Below are 25,496 nucleotides of genomic sequence, written 5' to 3' on the forward strand. Positions count from 1 at the left end.
AGATTCTGTTGTTGAAAGGGAGGCAAATCGCGCGCAATATTAGTCTGTAAAATCCAATGAAGGTTCTTAACTATAGTTAAAACTCTGTGGTAGGATATCTCATCCCACAAAGTTGAATAATAAGCCAATAATTGACTCAAATTTATCTATGAAATATTGGGCTGTATGTATGTAAAGGGTGCGCTACCTATCTGTTTCTTGGACTTTGTAGAGTTTGATTTCATACTTCTACTATGCCTCTTGGTCCAATAGTCTACCAAAAATCGACCTAAAGACTCAACGATACTGACAATGAGGAAGAGTACATAGGGGAATAAAAATAGTTCTACTTTGCCTGATGCTTTACCAAAAATCGGCTTATAGTCTCTATACAATGCCCAAGTGCAAGTAGGCCTTCACCAATTAGTCATTTGAGAAATCCTTGAATTCCTTCCTGAAGGGACTCATAAGTCTTTCTTTGGTGTTGCAGGGGGTTCTGTTGGTTTGTTGTTTGATCAGACACCAAACAAATTCAGATCCGGGGAGTTTGGAGACCAAAATTTCGGTCTTGCTTTGGGCCAATTAGAATGTTTTTATCTGTTGCCTCAAAATCACCTTTAGAGACCTCAAATTCACTCCTAACCTTGAGATCAAACGTTTCACTGAGTCCCAGAGTTCGAGCAATTGTTATCTTATCGCTCCCGGAGCAGATTCTATGGAGGGCTTCCTGCCTTTTCCAAATATTTGGTTCAAAGAATTCGTCAATTGATTCAATTTTGTTCAATACGTGCAGGTTTGAACAGGCTATCTAACAACAACTAAATCAGCTGCCTTAATGCCCGAATTTGTCCAAAAGAGCGCGCCAAAGAGGCAGCATACATAGCTTGCGCATCCTGTATGTAAGAAATTACCAAATTATTTAGGATTATCTCCTGATCTGGAATTTTTTTTTCAATATTGTTATAAGGTTCATGCACAATATCTACAAAAACACACTTGTGTGTTTAATTTATTCATTCATCTATTTTTATAAACGATTATGAGATCAAACTCATAATCGTTTCTGTGTTGTTTTTACTTTTAAATATATTTTAAAAATGAATGGAAAGCAATCGGCATGTTTTTTTAAGTTTTTTTTTTTTTTTACAAAACAACTTCAAATTTAAAGTTTTTGAAGACATACAAAAATGCCTCAAGCATGTGGAATCAACATTTTATTAATACTCAGAGTTGATTGAGGAGTCCATTTTCAAATTCGAAAATTTACTTCATATTTTTATTTAGTGGATTTAGCGTTTTTTATTATTAATCATTTAACCTATTTATAGGGACAAATCCAAAATTTCTGATTAAGGTTGGGGGTTTTGTAGAGAAAAATACGGTTTAGATATCAGAGAAGAAAAACTGTTGATAGGTTTGCTCTTTTTTTTAATTATTTTGAAGAAGATTGTCACAATATTGACATCTATCTTTGAAAGAAGAAGAATTCACGGACATCTTTGGTATATCGTACAAAAATACATTATTTAGTATTAATAATAGTATACATATCTTTTCTATGATTAAACCAAAGTTGACCCCCTGAGTATTTATAGTTACAATTATAATTACTTCCTTAAATCTAAAAAGATGTTTGATTAAGAAAATTAGGGTATTTCATTATGTAACTATGAGATAAAACTTAAGTAATTAGTAAGTTGATATAATTTGACTAAATTGAATGAGACATCTCTTCTTTTGTAAAAAATCTAGGATAATTGTCCTAAAATAGTCTTTAAAAAGTTACATTGTTCAAGGTTAAAAAATAATTTGGAAAAAAACGTGTCAGGGTGCAGGGTACTCTCCATGAGGGCTCAAAAATTAGAATCCCTTTCAAGGCTATCTAGCCTCAGTTCTAAAAGTCTGACAGTTTTGGATTTTCCTCCCATTCGAAAGAGCTTACAAAAACCTACCATTTGGTGTTTATTTTGTTTTTGAGCAATCAAAAATGTCCTAGCAAAACAGCAGAGGGTGTGTGATCTTCTCCGCGCATAAGTCGATCCCCAACAAGAAGATCTTCACAGTGGATGCAGTTCTGAACATAAGAAATGATCGCTTATTCGCTAAATAAAGAGCTCAGGTCTACGGAATTTTCAGGACCAAACATACAGCTCAGGTCATGGTCATCGTCTTTGAGGCCTCTAACAGCAGCAAATTCATATTTCAATATATTAATGTATAACCAATTAGTTACAAAACAAAACAAATTGGAGCTCTCCATCTTATGTACAAATCGAGAAAATGACACTTTGACGAATTTCCATTGCAGTTGGGTATCTCCAGGACCACCGTCTACGCTGTCAGCAAGTCCAAAACGTTGGAGAGGAAAAAGGGCTCTGTAAAAAGGTGAAACTGGCCACAGAAAAGTAATATAAATTATGCCAGGTCAATCACCTTAAGTCCATGAGGGCCTATGCAAAAGATCTCGGGGTTTCACACCAGATTGTCCGGAGAGCTATCAAAAAAGTTGGTCAAAAGAGCTTTTTGAGGGCGAAGAGGCCATTTGTGACACAAGCAAGGAGAGAAACCCATTTGTTACAAGACTCTTTTTTTAATCCTTTTGATCTCTTTTTTTTGACGTTTTTGTCCCGTAAATCCCTGATTCCACAACCAGCAACTGCATATTTTGGATTTATTTGGTGAAACACCAGCAATGTCCGTCATCTAAAGAGAGATCAGCACTTGGACGCCATGGCAGAGTGGTTGTCAGTCCTTCTGTTGCCGCCTGGAAGCCATCATTACCACTAAGGGTGTTTACATTAATGATTCAGTGGCCTTAAACACACATCTATTTAGAGTATTAATTTTGTGTAAATTCTATTGTCCATTTATAAATTATAACTTGTTCAAGTTTAAAATTCAAAGTGATCAGATTTTAATGGAACAATCTCTTCTTTTTCTCATTTATCGACTCGAGTCGCATCCTTAATGTGACAACTTTACTCGACTCAAGTCGACACAATACTCATCGAAAGATGAGAATAATTTATTTAAAGAATTATTTTGACCCTTTAGAAATTGAAGCAATTGTGTAATAGTTTTTCAAGTCCCATAATTGATCATTATATTTATTCATATATATTATACAAGATATGCCTACTAATTATAAATTATCCAAAGTAGGAGATTGTACATTGACATTCCATTATAAATTCCGTTCAAGTTAGAGGGGACATTTTTCTCTTTGATGACCTACATATATAACATGGGCTATTATAGCCTCACATCCATTCAAATTAGTGATGGGACGATTAATCTGAATCGTAAATCGGTTGTTATTTTTGTTCTAAAATAGGCATCGAGAAAATAATGTTTAATTTGAGATTCCAATTTTTTTTTTAATGATATTTTTTCTATTTGTTACTTTTTTTTTGAAAAAAAATAGCCCTCCAAAATTAAGGAATTTTTCTTCCTTACAAGAAAAATTTAATATTTGAAATTTTTGTTACGAATATTCAATTACATTTTTACAAATTTTTTTCCAAAAAATTAACTTTCTCTAAATAACTATGTATTCATACATATTTTTTTTTTGAGAACGGCTTAGAATTTTTGAATGATTTTTGTAGGTTTTGAAAAATTTCTAACCAAAAATTAATTTTTTAAGAATAACCATTAATTTTTGATTTTTTTCCCCAAAAAATTAAATTTTGTATGAGTAGTTGTAGACTTTTTGGAAAAATTTTAAATATTTAAATTGTAAATCTGATATTTAAAAAACAATAACTATTTAAAATTTAATTTTTCCATTTTTTTTTTCAAAAAGTTGGAATTTTTGGATTTTTTTTTTCAAAAAAATACCAAAACCTCCACCTCCTAAAATATAATTATGTGTACGGCCCTGTTAGGAAAATTTTATTTTTTAACTATTATTTAAAATACTAAAAAATCGGATTTGGAATTAGCAACTGTAATTTTTACTAGGATCACATCGGAATTGGCATCGGATTTCTTTTTTTTTTTTTGAATTTTCCTATCACTAATTCAAATATTCTAATGAAAAATATTGACCGCCAACATAAAAAATAGCCAGAATATTTCTTCTCATTCTGAAGTTGGACTACATTTGTATTGGCAGTTTCTATGAACAAAATTTGTTCTTGTTTCCACTTTGAGTAAGTCGCAAATTATACTTAAAAGTGTTCAAAATTGATCCTCACAATAAACCAATCAGAAATTGATATAATTTATTGTTGATAAGAGACCATATCCCGGACAATATAAGTCCCATAATTCAATTAAATGTTCTAAACTATAGATAAAAATCTTGTGTATCATATCACATCTCAGAAATTTGAATAAAAATCCTATTTTAGTTAACTTAAACATATCTTCGAAATTTAGGGCTGTATGTATGTATAAATATTTTTTTTTTTCAAGATTGTTTTATATTGACGCACCACAAATATAAAGTGATATAGCCTTCTATTTATATTTTACTAGGATTGAGTAGGGTTAATAGAAAAACAAAGTAAGACCATCATGTAATCGGCCTCACTATAACTCTGGTGTATTGAACCGACTGCTGGGCAAGACAGGGAGATTTTGACAAAACAAGGAACCACTCATAGTTTATGACGTCACTATCCCTAAAATTTTCAGTATAATGTATCTATCGTACTGACTGGTGGGCAAGACAAACAGATTTTGACAAAACACGCAACCACTCATCTACTATGACGTCAATATTGAAAGCGTGGTGGAAATCAAACATCATATGCGTTATGGTATAACCAGTGGCGGGCGTAACGCGTTACTCTAATATATTACATTATGCAGTAACGGAGTAATATAAGGCGCTACTAAATATATTACGGTAATATTATGACAGTTACTGAGTCCGGTAACGCACGTTACAATCCGAGTAATAGGAAATATATTGCATTTCGGAAGTACCTTGCCCAACACTGGGTATAACCTTGTGTTTCTATTAATCATGGAATGGAGTAGTTTTTAATGAAAAAACAAGTTGGGAAAATTAGAGAAGAAAAAACAGGCGTGCTCTTTCTTGTTTTTGCTCATAATATAAAAGGTCGCCCTCTGAAGTAAGAAGCATTCTCACCTATCTTTGGTGTAAATTAATTTAGAAATGAATAATAATAAAAAATATCTGGTTTTTAAAATAATTATAATATTTTTCCTGCACTAACCCTATTTTAAATTCATTTTAGCCCCACCAAATCATATAACAGGCGGCTGATATTAACAATTTAATAAGTCATTTAATAATAAAACATTTATTGCTACAATTCAAATAAAACATACAATCAGTACGGGCACATGTAAAAATAAATTTAACTTTTAGTGCCCTCATAATAGTTTGTCGGATTAGGTATCCTACTGTGGATCATCCTGAACGAGTTCTAGGGATGGTACATTGTTCAGCCAGCCACCAATATCAGAATTCATTAAGAAATACGAGTGGCTGGAGACGGAATGTCCTTGAAAAGGTTGAATATTGTCTAAAAGCTGTGTCCTCTCAATCATAAATTTAGGGCTTTCATAAACAAGATAAAAGTGGTTCTTTATCTCTTAAACCACTCCCACGACATAGTGGGCTAACTTTATGGTGTATAAGGTGACAGTGTCGGCGTAGTAGACAATGCCCGGTTTTCGAAAAATCCAAGAGACACTTCCACCTCCCAAGTCTAACTCTTGGGAGCATCGCACGGCTTTGACGGCAATAGTGTCTGCCAAATTACTATATGGCATTATATAAGTTGAAATGACCACTTGTAATATTTTCATGAAAAAAAATTAAATTATTCGAATGTATACTTATAGTTAGAAAAGAGGCTTGAAAAATGTTGTATATTGCTGGAATTGAATATTTTCGTAACTTCACTGCCCTGATTTTTTTAATTAAGGTATGTGGTATTCAACTATAATCATCTAATAAATACTTTTTTTCTCATATAAATAACACTAAATACTCTAGAGGGGTTAAAACACCACAGGGAAGTATTGGAGCCTGTTAAACAAATTATCTGTTTTTCCATCGATATTTATTTCATTATATAAAAATATTTATTAAACTTAGATTATTATAATTTTTTCTCTATAGGTACAAATTAATAAACTATCTAGTTAATCGAACGTATAGCTTCGTTTCCATCACCTTCCGGATTACTTCACAATCTCTAAGAACTTACAAAGGAATCTGTAGGATTATACATATATATATATAGATATACTTCTTTTTTTTTTGGGGGGGGAGGGCTTTAATTTGTTGATTTTTATCAAAAAATCCATAAATTAAAATTAAAAAAAAAATAACAAAAATCCGTAGCTATTCACAAAAAAAAAAAAAAAACATTTTTTAGAAAAAAAAAAATTCAAATACAAATTTTATTGAAAAGAAAATTTCAGAAATATATAGATTTCCACAAAAAATTTTAAATATTAAATTTTTTGAAAAAAAAAAATTCTAAAATCCAATTATTAACAAAAAATTTAATTTAAAAGGTATTCATGAAAGAAAAATTTGGAAAAGAATTTAAAAATCACATTTTTTCACAGACAAATTTAAATGAATTTTTCAAATATTACATTTTTTGAAAAAAAAAAAAAAAAAAAAAAATGTTTTGGAAAAAAAAAAATTCAAAATATTCACGTTTTTGGAAAAAAATTCCAAAAATCTATAGTTATTTAAGGAAAATTATTTTTTTTTTTGGAAAAAGTAAAAATTTCTTAATTTGGGGTGGGAGGGGAGGCAACAACTCCTCCAGCCCATCCCCTGCGAAAGCCCCTGACATAAAATATTAATTGATGGACATATTTTGATCCTTCAAAGAATATTGCTGATATAATTTATATTGCGGACGGGTAAAATGGTCCACTTCTATTACAGCGTTATATTTATTGAATCACTCAACCTTTCCTCCATAATAAAAAAAAAGAAAAGAAAAAAAGTTTGGACGAGTTGATGGTTTTCTTGCTTAAAATCAAATCCCTCCCAAGGATAGTTTTACAAATACCATCACATCGGATGAATAGATAGTTAAAATGAGTCTTCTTAATACATTTTAATGGCAGTAATTACACTTGGGATGACATTTGGTTCGTCCATCCGCCATGCAACGACACCCTCCTGACGTATCTCCTTTTCCTGCAGGTCCCCACCGTAGTTGCTTTGTAACCCAACAAATTTCCGTCCGACAGTATGTACACTTAACCCAGTCACATCCCCATTTCTTGAGCAAAAGGACCTGACAATTTGGGCAATAAAGAGCATCTCCAGAATTGATAAGTCCATCAATCCACTCCCTGGTTTTGATAGAGTTCTCATCTGTTGACTCTGCCAAAATGTATCTTTGATACTCTTTACAGTCCATACCTTCGTGAATAGCTTGACAAGTTATACAATTGACTTTCTTGCAGACATCACATTTATAATTATTTATATCATCAGCAAGGACGCAAAATCCAGGACAGTCTGGGGTTTTACAATGATATGAGTTCTCCATTTTGGCAGATGCTTCTTGTAGAGATCTTTTTTGAAACTTTTCAAACACTTCCTTACTCACAAGGCCCTTCATTTCCCTCTCCAGCACCTTCATTTCACAACTATAGTCATCGTCTTTATAAGGGCAAATAATCTCGGGTCTGTCTGCATTTTCAATCATAGCAATGAGGCATTCTTTACAAAAGGTATGAAGACACTCTCGAAGCATCACTCCATCACCAGGCTCTATTTCCAAATAGCAAATCAAACACTCAAACATTTCTGCATTCGGAATCAAATCTAAATTATCCAACTCCTGATACTGTGCCATCACATCCTTAGCTTGAACTTTGTCTGCCTCCTTTGTGATCTCACAAGCACCATCATGGACTTTGGCACAGTTCTTGCATGGAAGTACTTCTTCGGGTTCTTCACCCTCTTCCCCTTCATAATAGTACTCATATTCATACTCATCCTCATCCTCGGGAGCGGCCTCAACCACTCCTTGTTTCTCTTGTTCCTCTTCATTATGAATTTCTTGAATCGGAGGCAAGATTTGAGGATTGTCCCGTGTCTCTGGCGGTGGTGGAAGGATTTCAATCTCATTTTCTTCTTTCTCAGTAGGCTCTAATATGGGTTCACTCTGTACCGCTTGTTTTTCCTTGTGTGCGGATTTACTCATGATAAAGAGGTAAATATTGCATCCATTTCGATTGATCCCCTTCTTAGAAAGGGTGTCATCCTCATTCAATGCGAGTTGATTGCCCACAATCAACCGTTGAACATGAATGGGGATTTCAAATTCATCTTCTATTAGTTTTTTCATTTGAGCGATGGTGCAAGATGTGTCAACACTTACATTAATGGGACCATGGGTTGAGACATCATCCTCAATGTACAAATTCACTTTTGCTCGGAAGGATTTTTGGCTGATCTTTTTATTATTGATGCTGTTGTCGCTGCTATGTAATGGGGGACGCAGGGTTGGGAGTGGAGGCGCAGTAGAGGGCTCATGATCTCTTATGGTCGTAAAAAAGTAGTTTTGATAGTGGGGTGTGTTCTGAAGGCCACCGGTTGAAAGCCCTTCGATGGAATAAAACACTTCTTCTTTGACAATTCGATTGATTGGTGTGTAAAGGCCTTTAAATGGAGGACATTCAAAGGGTTTTCTTTTTCCAATCAGATGCCCATCTCTACTTAAAAAATCCCTCCTCTCCTCATGGAGCTCTATTCCAGCAACCATTTCTGCTCCATACGTATCTGATAAGCGACCCAACCATCGTACAGTTGAGAGTAAAGGGCCTACAGAGTGTAGATACACCACTCGTTCACCTACAAAGTAAGGAGGCCCGAGCATCCAGCTCTCCATTGTCGGGGAAACTGACAGGGGAAAATTTATTTTTCACAGAGTACTTTTTGGAGTATTTCCAAAAAGTTGCGTGCAAGGATATGTTCAAATGTGTTATTATTATTATGATAATTATTTCAGTATGTTTATGTAAAGTGTACTATCGTATCTTTGCATTTTGTTGTCTATTAGTAATTCCCCCCTCTCCCCCACTGATCTTCCCCTATGTCACGTGTAATCAGTTCATATTAATAATAATGAACGACCAAATGGGAATAATGTTCCTATATTAGGGTGGTTCTTATTTCAAAAAATTTAATTTTTAAAATTTTCCCCTAAAATATTTAATTTTCTGTGAATATCTATAGATTTTTGAAATTTTTTTAAAATAAAAAAATTTTTAAACTTTAATTTTTCCAAAAAAATATTTTTTATGCGAAAAGCTGTGGATTTTTGATTTTTTTTTTCCAAAAAATTATTGTTTTGTAAATAGCAATGGATTCTTCATTACCTTCACCCTGACACACAATTTTTTTTTTTTTTACAAACAGCTGTAAATTTTTGGTATTTTTTTTTCAAAAAAATTAATTTTTTGTGAACGACTATGGATTTTTGAATTTTTTTTAAATAGTTATGGATGCATGAATTTAATTTTTTTTTTGTGTGAGTAGCTGTAGATTTGTGAAATTTCGTTTTTGAAAAAGTCAAAAATGTTCATTTAAAAAAAAAAAGATGAGGGAACATCAAGTTTGGGAGTAGAGATAGGATGGATCTTAGATCTGGATTATAATGGATCTTAGATCTGTACCTGAAGTACCCAAGTACAGGTTATAAAGATACTTGTACGATTCAAACGGGCTTGGGGTTTTTAAACTTTTACGGATCATAAAAAAGATCTAAGGAATATTTACGTAGAAAATGTTGGGAGATAAATTAGATGAAAAAAATGTCACTTTGTACTTCAGCCTTAAATTATTTTGCCTCAGGACATCCTGCTTTAAACCATTTTGCTATTATTCTCCATACTTTTTTTTGTTCCTGCAAGTACAAAACCAATATTGGTAGTTTTGTGTTCCTCTTTAAAATGCCAATGACACATATTTACTTCTTTTTTCCAAAGTTTATTGCCAAACAGTTTTTGCAATTTTCTTCTCTAATTTGATTTGACAATTTTTTTTTTGACGAATATATAAGAGGGACATCTCATCTAAACAAATTTTTTCAAGCATTTATGTTCGTATGGTATTTGACGCTTATAACATTTCCATTAACCATTGTCAACGTTTTTTCCCACTCTCCTTCTTGTGTGGATCCAGTTCAGTTCAGTCCTGCCTATCAGTCCTAAAAATGATAATGTCCTGTCCATGATGACGTCACTCAACTTTATTTCTTATTTTTTTACAAGTAGTTTTTGTAATGTCATTCCAAAGAACCGGCGAGCGTAATTACCGGTTGTAAGACGGGACTGGACCAAATAAATAAGGACCTACACAACACCAGTTCGAATACTAGTTACCAATGATGTAAATCTGTTGAGTTTTTTTTAGCAGCCCTGTGAATTTGTTATTGGTAATCTGAAGAATGATTTTTCTTTTTCTTAGAAGTTGTCACTAATATTTAATCCCTGAGTAGTGATCATCCTTTCCTAAATAGATTCAGTTTATATTCAAAACCTGAATAAACATTCATGTGTGCTCAAATCAGACGGAACGGAGCGTAACCCTCAGGGTTTTTTGCAGAGTTATAATTGTAAGTCCTTGTTGGACTCAAAGTAGAATTGGAGATCGATCGACATCAGAGTCACTCTTGCCAATGTCATAGTTTATTTCATTCTCACCCTCCTCCATTGTCACTGCTGATCTAATAAAACACCATCACAGCTAACCTACTCTCCTTTGAAACATTCTCCAAATTGTCTTGGTAACTTTGTACAGTTTTTCACACAATTTTCAGCCCTCTACATATCTATTTAATTAATTTCGAAATTAATCGATGCCTTATAACTCCGAGCAATGTCGGGTATTTTCGCTAGTTTTAAATATTTCTCCTCAATTTTTGTTATGAATCAAGACTTTGTCTTGCAGTATCATAAATATCTTATGAGTTTTAATACATTTATTTTGTCATTCTAATTATCTAAAGGACTCTAGTTATAGAGTGGACACTCAAGGCAATGAAGGAAGAGTTTATTCTGAATTCTCAATTCTTATTAGCTTAAAATTGGAAGCTGCTATATGTTCCTCCAGACACGCAGCTAGTTATAACAGGCTCTCCCCCTGAAAAGATAAGAATAAGGACGACTACGTAACAAAAAAAGTACGATATTATTAGGTTGGTTTTAGGAACATAGTCTTCCTTGACTTTTGATTGAAATGTTTATTTTCAACCTAACCTCTCTTTCCCCAGTGTCCTTTATAATGATCTAATGAAACGTCATGAGCATTTATTTTCCTCTCCTCAAACACATCCTTCAAATTTTCAGGGTTACCATGTTGATCTTCGGTTTCTTTTTTGTGAACATCCCTATTCTACACTGCACTTTCATATTTTCTAATAAGATTGGGATAATCATTGTTTCGGTATCAGGTATCATTAAAAATGTAAACGTAATTTGGAAACTATTTTATTAAGGTTCAAACTTTGGATTAAATTCTCATAAAATTTAAAACAAGCATCACACTAATTTTACATTCAAAAGTTCGGGTACCCGAAATCTACTCAAATATTTACGGATAAAGGTGGGATCCGTATCGGAAAGAATGTGGATCCGTACTATCTTTATTTATAGTTTAGATCTTGAGTCATACATATTGTACAAAAAAGTCGTGCTATACGCAGTACATAAATATTTTAATTATTTTTGGAAACAAATAATCTTTTTAAGGGAAAATTATATATATAATTTTTGAAAGATTACTTTCTTATCCACAAAAGTTATTAAGTAAAAAAGCCTCTTTTTTGACTTATATTGCCTTTATGATAGTATCAATTATAGTTTTACAATTTCAAAGGCAATTTTTTAATATGGATCAATATATCTCAAACTGAATATTAAGCGCGTCGTAGGGGATAGGTTGGAGAGGCTGAAGTTTTACTTTTACTAGAAAATTTAATTTATTTTTTTATTTTTGAAAAATTAAATATTTGAAATTTTATTTTATTTTCTGAAAAATTAAATATTTGAAATTTTATTTTATTTTCTGAAAAATTAAATATTTGAAATTTTATTTTATTTTCTGAAAAATTTAATTTTTCAAATTTTTTTCGAAAAAATTCAATTTAATAGCTGTGAATTTTTTTAATTTTTCTCCAAAAAAATTCAAATCTTTTTTAAATACGTTTAGTTTTAAAAATAAATAAATTAAGAAGTGTAAATTTTCGGAATTTTTTTTACTTACTATGTAATTTTTAGAAAATAACTATGGATTTTTGAAATTTTTTTTCCAAAAAATTTAAATTTTGATTTTTTTTTTGGAAAATTGAATATATGATTTTTTTATCAAAAAGTTTAAACTTAATTTTTTAACTTTTTTCGAAAAAAATTAAGGTTCAACTCTTTTTCTAAAAAAAACTTAATTTTTATTCAAAAAATTCAACCCCCCCCCCCCCCCTCCCTAAAAAAAAACTAATATATATGATTCTGTGGATGCCCCTCATTTTTTTTCTTCGTTTTTGCCGTATTTCCTACTCCCAACATTTGGACAAATAAATATATACTACAATAAGAAATAGTCATGATTAATACTAAAGGAAAAATATCTAAATATCTTGAATTTAATAAGAGCCCAATTAAATAATTAATAAATTGACAACTTCTTAAGGCTATTTAATAATATATTCTATATATTTAATATTAAGACTTACCCAATCTCGACCTTCCCACGTTGGTTTGAACTCACTCGGTACAGTCAACTTCGGAGTGTTTACTCCCGTAAAGTAGTCCAATGCCGTCATGCTGAATATAGCAATCACAACAGCGAAGTCAGACATTATGACTCTCATCCAAGTAGGAAAAAAACTACTACTGCGAAAGGATTTAAGACCATAGCTGATAGAAAAAGCCCCAAGAAACAAAATGACAGACATGAGGAACACGTTTGAGTCATTGTTTCCTTCTAAATCCAATTCTTCAGAGGTTGCATTGGAAATGGGGACGGATTCATTAAGAGATGTCGTTGTTGTCGTGTTAATATTGTAATTGGGAACGTAATCCATTTCTTCCTGAATACTATATAGATTTTTGAAAGAGTTGAAAATGAATATAAAGGCTATAAGTGTTGCAAATATTTCTTCTGTGAATCGAGTAATGTAGCAGACAAATGCCGAAGCATCAAAAGCTACTAGAAGTAAGAGAAAAATCCCAATCCATATCCCTATCCAGAGACGAAGAGACAAATAGTCCCAATTTTGATCATAACAAAGGGAATACAGAATATTCTCAAAGGCATACACGGGACCCGTCGATCCCAGCAACACCAGAGGCTGTCCACTGAATAGCCCAAATCCCAATCCCACTATCAATCCAGAAATCAACGATTCAATTGTTGCTATGCGACTTTCTGTGGCTTCTCCCAGGAGGGCTCCAAAGGCAACAATAGGGGCCAAGATTGCAAAATACATAAATAGTACTGCTGAAATAGTTTGTGGATGAAATGCGTCTTTGAAGTCGGATAAGTACCATTTTTTCTTTCTCCTAATGTCACCAACTAGACCTCCAAACAAGCGACCTGATCGAACCAATCCAGATTCTTCCCTTGATCGACGATCTTCATCCACTTCATCTTCTAAGCTGTGAAATCCTTTAGTTGGAGCAGGAGTTGGAGGCTCTATATATCGACTGGCATCCCATGATTTTGGCAGTGCCTAAAGGGGGTTCATAATGTCCGACTTTTAAAAACTGAAATACCGGGTGATTATTGAAATCTGAACACATATTAATTCAATAATTAATTAAAGTTAACTGATTGAAATTAATTCATATTTCGAAGCATAAACAAATATTAATAAAAAAAAAACAACAACAAAAAGCAACTTGAGTTATCCAGCTTACGTACAAGCCGTGAAAATGACAATTGAACATACTTTGTCGAATTTCCATTTGCGCACTCCAAGTAATTGGGAGTCTCCAAGACCACCTTCTACTCCGTCAGCAAGTCTGAAACGATGGAGAGGAAGAAGGTATCTGTCAAAAAGGCAAAACTGGACAGAAAGGAGCTAAAGAAAACTGGCCAGGTCAATCCCCTCAAGTACATGATGGCCCATGTAAGAGATCTCTGGTTTTTACACCAGACTGTTCAGAGAGCTATCAAAAGAGTGGTTTGAAAGAGCTTCTTGAGGACGGAAAGGACACTTTTGACACCTGCAATTTAATAATCCCATCTCCTCCGTTGCCTTTTGAGTTTTTTTAAAACTGTTTTTGACATTTTGGGCCCCTGCAGCCCTGATGCCAACCACTTTTACTACATCTTTTAGTTAGATGTCGAGGGAAGGCCTACAATGTCCGTCATCCAAACACCAAGGCCTTCAAAACTACTGTTTGTCAGCACTGGGACACCGTGACAGAAAACTACCTACACACCGCCATCATTCACACTTAGGGTGGGTACATTAATGATTAAGGGAGCTCAGACACACATCTACTTATAGCATTACTTTTGTTGAAATTTTATTGTTTAATTAATCAATTATGTCTTGTTGAACTTTAAAATTCAAAGTGTACAGATTTCAATGTACCACGCAGTATGCAAACGTAATGAAAGGATTACCTTGATTCCATCCGTGAATTCATCTAATGCTTGAAGTAAGTCCTCAACGTCTACTGCTTTAAAAATATCTAGTTTAAATGATTTATCAGATAAGGCAGTGCCAAGTGAGGATCCAACGTCAACAGGACTAACGTGGCTATCGATTGGAAGGATCACAATATATATAAATCGAGTGAGGATATCCACTTCTGGTAAGTCGGTCAATGCTACTTTATCTTTGAGTCGAATAAATACACTGATGGGCTTTGATTTCGTGGCAATTTTATGACGTCCTGCCAGAATAATGGCTCCTTCAGATTTATTAGGAAGCTTCTTTGTTAAATAGACATTTATCTTCCCAGAGCTTGAGTGTTCACTCTTTTTACTTGAGACATTCAAGTCATCTCTTGAGGCCTGAATAGAGCTGTCATCATTTGAACCATAGTCTTTAATGTCAAGAATGGATGCAGAACCCACGGAGTGCTCATCGGATTTGGATCCTGTTTTTCTAAGGAGTAATTTTATTTATATAATTATTAAGACAATTCCTACTTTATTTCCGGCTATATTTGCATATTAAAAATTGTGGGGGAAACAAAATGTATAATTACATAAGAGTGATATAATTAAGTATTTTTCTCTAGGTTTCTTATTATGTTGGAGAAAATTTAATTTCGTATTTCTAGCCCCTTTTGTCTTAACTACCTTTATTTCGTTCATTATCGGTAATATGGGATCAAACGAGAAAGCCGTCTAAAGGTGTGAGAGTACACTACAAACCTTTTTTTTGCATTGGGGTTGGTCAGTTCAGTCCTAAATTATCGTGCGCAAGCATGAAGGTCTTAAAGGAATAAATTTGCCATATTTTACATTTTTACTAGTTGAAAAGGAAAAACCCGTCGAAAGCGGCCAAGAAAATTTGCAATATTGGTTCGTGTTGCACAAGAGTATATGAATCATTTTTTCCTCGCTCAATTCTACCCTCTGCTGTGAACAACTCGACCGTTTGAAGCAGGCAATCAAACAGAAGCGGCCATCATTGGTGAATGGTAGACAAAAAGAAATCATCAAGATAATACATCTTTGATGACGTACTAGAAAGTCTGGTAGCTTGGATGGGAAGTTCTTGTGCATCCCCCCATAGGTCAAGACCTTCAGCCATGTGACTACAACCTGTTCCTTCCTATGGAAAACGCGTTCGTGGGTACAAATTTGGTTTCAATTGAGGCCTATGTAAATTGGTTGTCCAAGTTTTTTTCCACTAGGGAAAGGCCTTCTACGAAAAGGGGATTGAGAAGTTTGATTCTCGTTAGCAATAAGTTATCGAACAGAACAGAGCATTCGTTTCTTAAATTGTGTGACTAAAACACTTCTTATGAAACATTCAAATAAAGCAAAAAATACGAAATTAACTTTTCCCCAGCCTATTATAACACTCCTAAAATTAGAAAAAATTAATTTATCAAGAAACTCGTTATTTGAGCAATTTTTTGATTAGGCAATACGTTTTCAACGCTAGCAAGCTATAACATTGTAAATCACACCTTTTTTTCTGTTGAATGATTTATTGATTGCGTATTTCTAATTACAATTAGTATAGTTTTCGAAAATATCATCCAATTGCTGGAGTTTAATATTCGAAACTCATGTATCAAATACAGGATTGACGGGATAGTTTTGAGACATTCAAAAAAATTTACAAAACAATCCTTCAAATCTTTAACAATTTATTAAATGAAATAATGCAAAAACTATTTAAATGGGTTGGCTTCTGGCTTGGAATTCTACTCAAAGTAGGCACCCTCTGTGGCGATGACCTTCTCCATCCAGGACTTAACCTGTTGCAGGAGCCCTCAACTTGGTCCCTCGGCAACTTGTTGAAAATCACGATAATCCCCTCCTTTTACTCGGCCACCATATTGCACGCGGTTCGATGTGTAGCCTACTCAATTGCGTCCAACAGGTAGAAGTCACATGAATTACAGTCGGGACTGTTGGGTGGCCAGATGTTGAGAATGGTTTAGTTCTCGAAGTTCTTGGACTGCCACATCTTGAAATTGTGGACGTAAAAAAAATGGCCCTGATGGTCTTCACTGTCTTCTTCAGCATGCATGCACCCTTAATATGTATCAATCGTTATAACAGATGCGGATCATCATAATCGTGGTTATTCTTTTCCACTGGTTGGACAGGTTGGAATAGTTGGATTCCATTGTTGTCAGCCCCACGCGTTCCCAAATACCTACCCAATATTTTGGAGGCATGCTACAGTAATTTATTGTTACCTTACGCTCATTATGTGCAAAAATATCAAGTATCAAAAATATCGCGTCGACCCTGTATGATCCCCTATTTACAGATCCTCAACCTAATGAAACTTTGTCCTTACAATACTTACATTGATGAAAGGGAATTTTTTCTGTTGGGTGAGGAAGCACCTTTTTTCTCTTCCAATTTCTGTACCAATAATTGCTTTATAACTCCCCCAATGGACGTCTTAATCTTCCTATTACCCTCGAATTGATGTCGGTGTTTTTTGAGAATAAGGTTTTTAAATATTGTTGGATGAGCTAAAAAAATATGAATTGAATAAATACAAAATATAAATTAAAATCTATATTAATTAATAATAAAGTTTGTCTATCTGTTTATTTACTAGAAAGTCTGAAAATAAACTTATTTAACAAGGAGCACATGTAGCTATTTATCATCCCATCATATTAAAAAGAAAACAAAAAGGCAATCCTGTATACTGGGGAACTGTATATAATGCTCCCATATACAGCAAAACGTGGACTCGAGAGATGGATTTAGAAATACATCAATAATTTTATATTTTCAATACTTGGCAAAAAATAATATTAACAATACATCTAGACAAGTTTTTTGCAAAACTTTTTTCACTCAATATGACCACTTCCATTACCAATCACAGCCTTGTCACGTCGCCTGAAGGCCATACAGGAGTTAATGACAAGTTCTACCATGCAGCCACTATGGAGGACTGCAGTGAGTCAACACTTGGGAGTGAGTTCCTATTGGTTTCCCTCACCAAAGTTCCCTATATAGAAAGTAAAGTAGGTTCAAATCTGGTGAGGAAGGGGCCATATCTCTTTGGTCCAGAATCGAGCCATGTTATCTGCCCAGATCTTTTGGGACTTGTCAGATGTGTGAGAAGGGGGCGCCGCCTTGAGTGAAAAATAATTAACCCCTGGGTTGTTGGTATTCAGCCATGGCAAGATAGTATACCTAAGGATCTTATAGTAAGCCTCCGGGCTGATTTTCTCTCCAGCCTTGAGAAAGAACGGAGACACCTTCTTTCCATCAGAGGCCACAACACCGAGGACCTTTATCTGGGCCGGCGATTTGGGGCTGTATACTCCTTGGACCTTTTCTTTTGTTCCCACAAGCCAGTGGTCAGTGCGGCGGTTGAAGAATTTATCAACTGTGAAAATCTTCTTGTCCAAGAGATTTTCACACTTGACATATGTGTCTTGATCAATGTCAGGATTCTTTAGGACCTTCCAAGCCTCCTGGCTTTCATACCTTCTGTCAGAAGGTGGCTTTGGGTCCTTGTGAAAGAAAGTAATTGCAAGTTGTGCCTTATAGACCTCCTGATGGTCCTAGGAGCTGCAGAGTTGAAGAGACGATTCATTGATTTAGTGGGATTCTCCTTTATATTCTTCTCCAAACTTAACAAGAACTGCGTATCCCTCTTTAAATTATGCCCTCCTATTCCTGACATCCTAGAGAGTCTTTCCATTCTTTTTTTTTTTTTTTTTTTCATCTTGGCAACTTAAAAACCAGGCTCCTAGAACAATTAATAATGTCCGTAATCTTCATCACAACAACTCAACATCTATGAGATCTGAAATGCGCTGCCTTATTGCTTGTTGCTCGCTGATGATGATGAAAGGACTAAATGATTAGTTTAGTTTATTTATATACAAAAAAGACGGCAGAAACAAATATCAAAAAATAATCACTAAACCTTTTTCATAGTAATGAGATAATTAACATTAATTAGTAGTTAATAGAAATACAAGGCTTTATCTTAACACGTGTAGGACTCATGTGTTACTTCCACCACGCTTTTTAACATTGACGTCATAGTAGATGAGTCTGTTTTTCTTGCCAAACAGTCGGTACTATATATCAAATTCAAAATTATACTAATACTGACGTCATAAACTATGCGTGGTTGCGTGTTTTATTAAAATCTGCCTGCCTTGCCCAACAGTCGGTACAAACAATCAAATTGAAAATTCTAGCTAGCCCAATTGCATGATGGTCTAACCATTTATTTCTATTAACCTTGAGTATTGAGTAATAAAGTGTGAATATGCTCAGGATAAAGAGGGGCGTCCGCAGGATTTAGGGTGGGGCTTTGTTTGTCGTTTTGGTTTCAAATTCAATTTTAGATAAAGAAATTTCAAAAACTAAACTTCAAATTATTAAATTTTTTCAAAAAAAAGTTATAAGATCCTCAAATGTTTACCAAAAATATTTTGGAAAAAAATTTCTAAAATCCACAACAATCACAAAAATTTAATTAAAAAAAACTAACTTATATTTTTTTCTAAAATTCAATTATGAATTTTATATAAAAGAAATTTCAAAAATTCATAGCTATTCACAGAAAATTAGACTTTTTGAAAAAAAATTGGAAAAATTTAATTTAATTTCAATTATTACAATTTTCTAGTAAGAGGTCAAAATTCTTTAATTTTGGAGCTCTCCAGTCCTTCCCGCCCATTCCCTCCGGAGACCCCTGATATATTTAGATTAACACTGGAGATTTGTTGTGGAGTTATGAGTTATACTTATACAGCAAAGTTTGTCTGTTCGTCAAGTCCTAATATTTCAGTACCAACGACAGTTTTATGAGAGAAATACAAATAACTCTTTAAGAAATTGTAATTATTTTCTACGAGTCGTTAAACTAATTTTTTTGGAAGAGTAGGAATTTTATAACAATACATTTATATCAACTAATAACAAAAGATATAATTTTAAAGAAATTCAAAAATAAATCATTAAGAAGAAGTTTGAAATATTGTACCACTCAATGCAATAGAGTCCGCTTTAACAGGTTTCCTCCTCATAATGTTTATTTTCCTTATTATTTACCTTTGTATGTCCACTTCTTCTTATACAGTGTAACCCATAAGTCTCAAGATTGCAATTTCTACTTAATATTTCTATTAGATCCTTATATATTTTTTTAATTCTGTTTGTTGAATATGATTAATGCAACTTTCGTCTTTGTTTGGCAAAAACAAACTTTTTTCTAAAACGTGTTTTTGAACCTCTAACAACCACATTATGAACCCGAAGCGATCATTCATTTCGCTTCATTCAAATACATCAATGTGTTGAAGTCATCGGTCCACTATACGATCAAGCGGTACAAGGAGACAGAGACTGACAGGGCCAGAAGTGGTTGCCCAAGTCCATGAGGTCAACCAGGTTGATTAAAAAAAATTGATTTTATTATTTAAAAAAAAAAAAACTATGGTCCCCCTAAAATATAATCATGTGGACGCGCCTGTATAAATCAGATAAGTTACAATGCCATAAGTATTAAGTATTTGTAAAATAATGTATTTATTCAAGAGTAGCATCCTGTTTAAATAAGCACCATTTGTATAATCTGATACATCTATCATGTTCTATGAATATATATGAAATATGGAGATAAACTCCGACATTTAAAAGGATGACAAATTACCTTACATATGTAGATAGATTAACTATTAAAGATAGTAGCTTCAATATTTTATGACCACCTATATTTATTAATATTAGTCACAACTTGGAGTGAATGAATATATTAAATTCATTTAAAGTTTTTGTATAAATGAAAAAAGAATCCAGTAGTTGGATATTCCTTTGTTTATTTAAAAAAAAAAAAACATTTTATGACGGATTTCCTGAACATGATAGATCATAGAACGATAACTTTGTAGATCTGCATTCATGATTTCAAAAAATTGTATATATATTAATTTCCCCGACATTGAAATTTGTTTTTTTTTATGAGCATACGTGGATTTTTGAAATTTTTTTCCAAAAAATGAATTTTCTGTAAATAACTATGCATTCTTGAAAAAAAAAAATTAATTTGCTATCGATTTTTGAAAAAAATTAATATTTAAATTTTTTGAAAAAAAAAATTAATTTTTCAAATTTTTCCCCAAAAAAATTAATTTTTGATTTTTTTATTTATTCCAAAAACCCAGCAAAATATAATCCTGGAGGAAGGATTATAATTTAATCAATATATTTAGCAAACCATGTTTTTTAGACCTGCCTTCCCTCATACGAGCTTGTTTCAACAGGCCTACTCGTACAATATTGCTCGTAATCTAGGGATTGACTGAATTCACTCCCATGGATCATATTCATGAATCCATTTAAATTTACGTAGGTAGGTTATCTGTAGTAACATGCTACAGATGATAAAATTTATAATGAGTTTTACAGCGTGACCATAAATCGAATCCAAATTTGATTTCTAATAAAGATATACCCAAAAGAAAAGATCTTAACGGAAATACCTATGCAAATAAACAGTGGAAAGAGAAAGAGGGATAAAAAACTCGTATTTTTATAGGGAAATTTCAATGGAATACATTTTTATTGAAAGGAAAAACTATCATTTATAAAACAATTCACATCTACCTTTTGAAATCCTCATATTTTGATTGATATTTTTGCCATTTTTTTGTACGTCAAGAATAAGAATATTGATAACACAGGGAAAGGTTAAATTTTGTACAAATGAATTGAAGAAAATTATCCAATTTATCTATGAGTTGCAAAATCCAAAACTGATCTCAGTCATCTGAATACTGAAATATCTGAGATTATATTAATTTGAGACTATTATCATCCTGCAGACTCATTTTTATCCCTGAAAAAATCCCCAAAACTTAAAATAGGACTAGTAAAACTTGTATTAAAGTGTTTTTATCGATATCTTTTTCTGATCTCGATATATTTACATTTTTAGACTGAAAAAGGTTGAAAAACAAGACTCTTTTTTATACCCTTATAACTTATTTATAATACATAGTGATGTTGAATATTATATACAAATATTCAATGTATAATTTAAAAAAAATAATATATTTATAAAAAATATGTATCTTCAAGGATTTTGGTTCCATTTGGAAGTGATCCCATTTGTTATTGGGGTTTACTATCAAATTGTCAACATTCTCATCATATTTTTACAAGATACAGAATCAATAAAAGCACTTTTTAATCATAAAAAAGCCCTTGTACATAAGTTTTATTAATCTGCACCCAGCAATTGGGCTATTCAAAATCACAACCACATATCAATACTCAACACTCAATACTTTCCTTTTCTATATATTTGAAAAATGGTTGGATATAATAAAGTATCTTTTACAATGAATTGCAAGTGTCTATTGAGGATTATTTCGATGCACATGTTGAGGATATCGTATATGCTGTTGTTGGCGAAGAGTATGGTTTAAATGGTACTTTGCATTTACAAGGTTATTTACATTTTAAATCCTTGCACTTAATGGCTTCATCTGGAATATTAAGTTTTTGGAGAAGGGTAGAAGATGGGTGAATTTTTTTAACTATTCTAGTGATTACTAGGTATGCGCCTATGAAGTGAGACTTTCACCTATTGGTCCCTAGGTGTCGCCAGTTAGACATTATAAACTGGTCCAAAAATCTAAATGCTTATTTCTTATAAATATTTAATTCATTGTTTGCATAGTTTCATTCAACAATGCACTTTTTTCGCTCGTATAAATATATAATTTGGTGCAGACATCATTGATTTTCTATTACCGATTGAAGAAAAATCCTTCTCAAGGTCATCAAATGCTTGTGGAAGCTTACTGTGTACATGTTCTAAGCAGAACACAGTCCTTCAGGTGGTTTGAAGAATTCCAAAGTGGGGATATTGACGTGAGAAATGATGTGTGGGGGCGGCCACCGAAAAAGTTTGAAGACGCCGAATTAACATTAACATTCTCAGTCAAACCGTTAATGGTCATTGCTACCAAAAACAATTGGCAGATTTGAACCATACTTTACGCCAAAAAAGCCCAAAAAATATGAAGCCAGGCAACACAATGTAATTTTCCTTGAGGACAACACTCCACCGTATCGCTTTATATCCACCCGCCAACTTGTTGAATCGTAAAACTGGGATCATCTTGTTCATGTGGCTTAATCACCAGACCTGGTGCTTTCCGATTATTACTTTTTTGCATCGATGAGCCAAGCACTCAATGATTTACGCTTCGATTCTTTCGCTGAAGCCAAAAAATGGATGATGGCTGGTTTACAGCCAAAGACGAACATATTTTTTTTGGGAAAAGCATCCATAAATTGCCTGAAATATGGGGGAAATGTGTTCCTAGTGAAGGCACATACTTTGAAATTTAAATTTGTAACCATTTTTTGACAATAAACTTTCAAAATTTAAAAAAAACCAGTCTCATTTCATAGGTGCATACCTGGTATATAAACTTCAAAAATATCTTATTTAAAAAAGGCATGTGGGCTATAGCCCCTCGTTAGTGTCAACACCCACCATACACATTCAAAAAATGACCATTGCGGTATCAATAATTAAGACAGATAAAATGAATGCGGCTCCACAACTTTTTGAAACCGGTGCTTGTCAAAAAAAAAAGAAAAAAAAAGTTAGAAACCTGCTTCAAATTATTCATACATATATATATATATATTTTTGCAACATGTATAATTTTCATATATGTACAAGCTACAACTTTTGCACAACATATACAGGTTGGATATTTGATATCCAGAACCAGATTAGACTTCAATATCTTGGTAACCCTGAGAACTATTTTATTAAAACATGATCGTCAGATTCAGCGTACAAAACTCTATGAGAATAAATACAAACTCTTTGAGATGGCCTTCGAATAATAACGCCCTGCACCCGATATTGTGTGTCTCCATACTAGGTGAATGCCAAAGTAGATGATTGAGTTTACAAATATGCCCTAATCACCTGTTTAGGATGTTGCCAAAGCTTTCAATGAGTCTGATGGATGAGAAACATCTATAAGGAAGACTTCATGATCGTTTTGTGATAAAAAAACTCATTCCAGACTTACTGAAGGCCCTACAGGAGATGAAACGTGGCCACCTAGCTCGATGGAACTGAACCCTCGGTACTACTATGAGCCTTGGAGAGAGAGGAGAATAGATATGTGCACATAAACCTATTGACTCCTTATGGGATTCCATTCTTGAGGAAGCGGCCAACAAGGAAAATGAGTTTCTCATCAATACATGTGTCCGTTTCAGGCCATGTTGGAGGGTGGGTTTGGTGCGAGTCATTGACAAATATTGACTGCATTGAGTGATTGACTTTATAAGAAAAAATACTAAATCCTCGAGATGTCCACCTAATATGAAAGCCATGTGCTCATTATTGAGTACGTCTATGCTGGTTGCACACCACACTCCTTGCAGGCTTCTATTCTCAAACCAGTAGACCACATGGACAATGAGTTCCTCTTAAATGCTTGTGCAAAGTTGGAGGCTGTGGTTGAAGCGTAAGTTGTTGGTTGGTTTGAGTGATTAACTTCACTATGTATTTACTACTATATGATAGAGTAAAAGATTTTTTGATTGCTGAATTTATTTTGGGGAAAAAAAAAATTCCTTAAATTTTACGGATTTAAAATTCCCACCCTGTTTATATATTTTAAAATCATGGCTATGAAGATTGAAGTATTTCAAGTTTCTCTTGCGTTACGAAATAAATAAAAAGAAAATGAATAAAATATTGGACCCTTGAGGTGTTATAATTCTACCTATTTGCATCAACTTACATACGTTCATTGAGATATTACATAATTCAGGTTTGGTTAAATATTTTATCATTCCTGACGACAGCCTCGTGAGTTTTTTTTTATTTTTAAATACTAATAAATGTATATAGGTAAGACTACCTCTTTTTCGGCTTTCCCCTGCACAAGGACCTTGATTGTTTGAAACAATCAAAAAACGGCCATTGGCAAAGTTAAATACATCTGTATTCATTATAAGGGTGGTTCAGACACTTTAAATTTGAAAAAAGTTAGATTTTTTAGTTGAAAATCTTAATTTTTATGGTTATTTTACTGTGCGACTGTAAAGGGATATATTCTGCTGGTCACAATACAAAAATTGAATTTAACCATACTACAAGCATCTACAGCTCTTTTTTGGCGTGGTAGAAACCATTTTAACTTGAAAAAGAAATAGAGTTTTTGGGTAAAACTTGTACACTTTTAGTTTCTTCTACTGAAACAGACTTCAGGGATTCATATCCCCTCCTCCCCCTGCCCCTAGACAAATATTTTTTCTTCTGGGGATAATAGGCTGACTCAAGCAAAGCTTGAAGCCTCTAGACCAGTATTTTATAAATTTTTTAGGATTTGGTATATGATTAAAAAATATTGTACCACCTATTTTTAATAGTTTAAGAGCTCAAATATGTTGTCGTTTGAAAAGTGCGTGTAAAGTCCGAGAGATGGCACTACTAGTGTGTATCGAGTTTATGTATAGTTAATAAAATCTTTTGGAGGAACGCCCACCAACTTTCAGCATCATTGGTCTATTTCTTTCTGTTTGGCATTCGCTTAAATCCAGGAATTTGAGTGATTTTACTTTATGAAATGCAAAACGTCTCAAGTGACGTAAAAGAAGTTTGATCAACATTATGGGGACAGTGCACCTTTGATTGACTTTTTTTGTGGGCCAATCGTAGACGATTTTCTTGCAGCTCGGTTTTCAAATGCTCGAATAACGATGACTAATATGCACCTGTAATAGTTTTACACTTTCCAGATAGTCAACAAGGAATGCCCCTTGCGAATCCAAAAGACAGTATTCATAATTTTTCCAGCTCATTCCTCGATTCAAACGA

At 33.3% G+C, this 25,496-nt stretch overlaps 2 protein-coding genes across 2 annotated transcripts in view; both read right to left on the bottom strand.

Annotated features, from left to right (window-relative positions):
• LOC121130079 (electroneutral sodium bicarbonate exchanger 1) overlaps positions 1–25,496 on the bottom strand; it is a 37,122-nt gene that overhangs the window by 4,406 nt on the left and 7,220 nt on the right. Inside the window, exons 2-4 of the mRNA XM_040725781.2 lie at positions 16,953–17,124; positions 14,576–15,062; positions 12,675–13,673 (exon numbers count right to left, since the gene is read on the bottom strand). Coding sequence (XP_040581715.1) covers positions 12,675–13,673; positions 14,576–15,062; positions 16,953–17,124 — 1,658 coding nt within the window. The remainder of the gene's footprint in view (positions 1–12,674; positions 13,674–14,575; positions 15,063–16,952; positions 17,125–25,496) is intronic.
• On the bottom strand, positions 6,002–10,347 carry LOC121130080 (ranBP-type and C3HC4-type zinc finger-containing protein 1). Its single transcript, XM_040725783.2, has one exon. It carries the CDS (start codon positions 8,829–8,831, stop codon positions 7,044–7,046), a length of 1,788 nt encoding a protein of 595 aa, XP_040581717.1. The 5' UTR covers positions 8,832–10,347; the 3' UTR covers positions 6,002–7,043.

This window comes from Lepeophtheirus salmonis, chromosome Z, assembly GCF_016086655.4.
Source record: "Lepeophtheirus salmonis chromosome Z, UVic_Lsal_1.4, whole genome shotgun sequence".
NCBI lineage: Eukaryota > Metazoa > Arthropoda > Copepoda > Siphonostomatoida > Caligidae > Lepeophtheirus > Lepeophtheirus salmonis.

Bases quoted from the DNA above. Each gene is read 5' to 3' on its own strand.
- LOC121130080 (XM_040725783.2), bottom strand. From the start codon at position 8,831: ATGGAGAGCTGGATGCTCGGGCCTCCTTACTTTGTAGGTGAACGAGTG.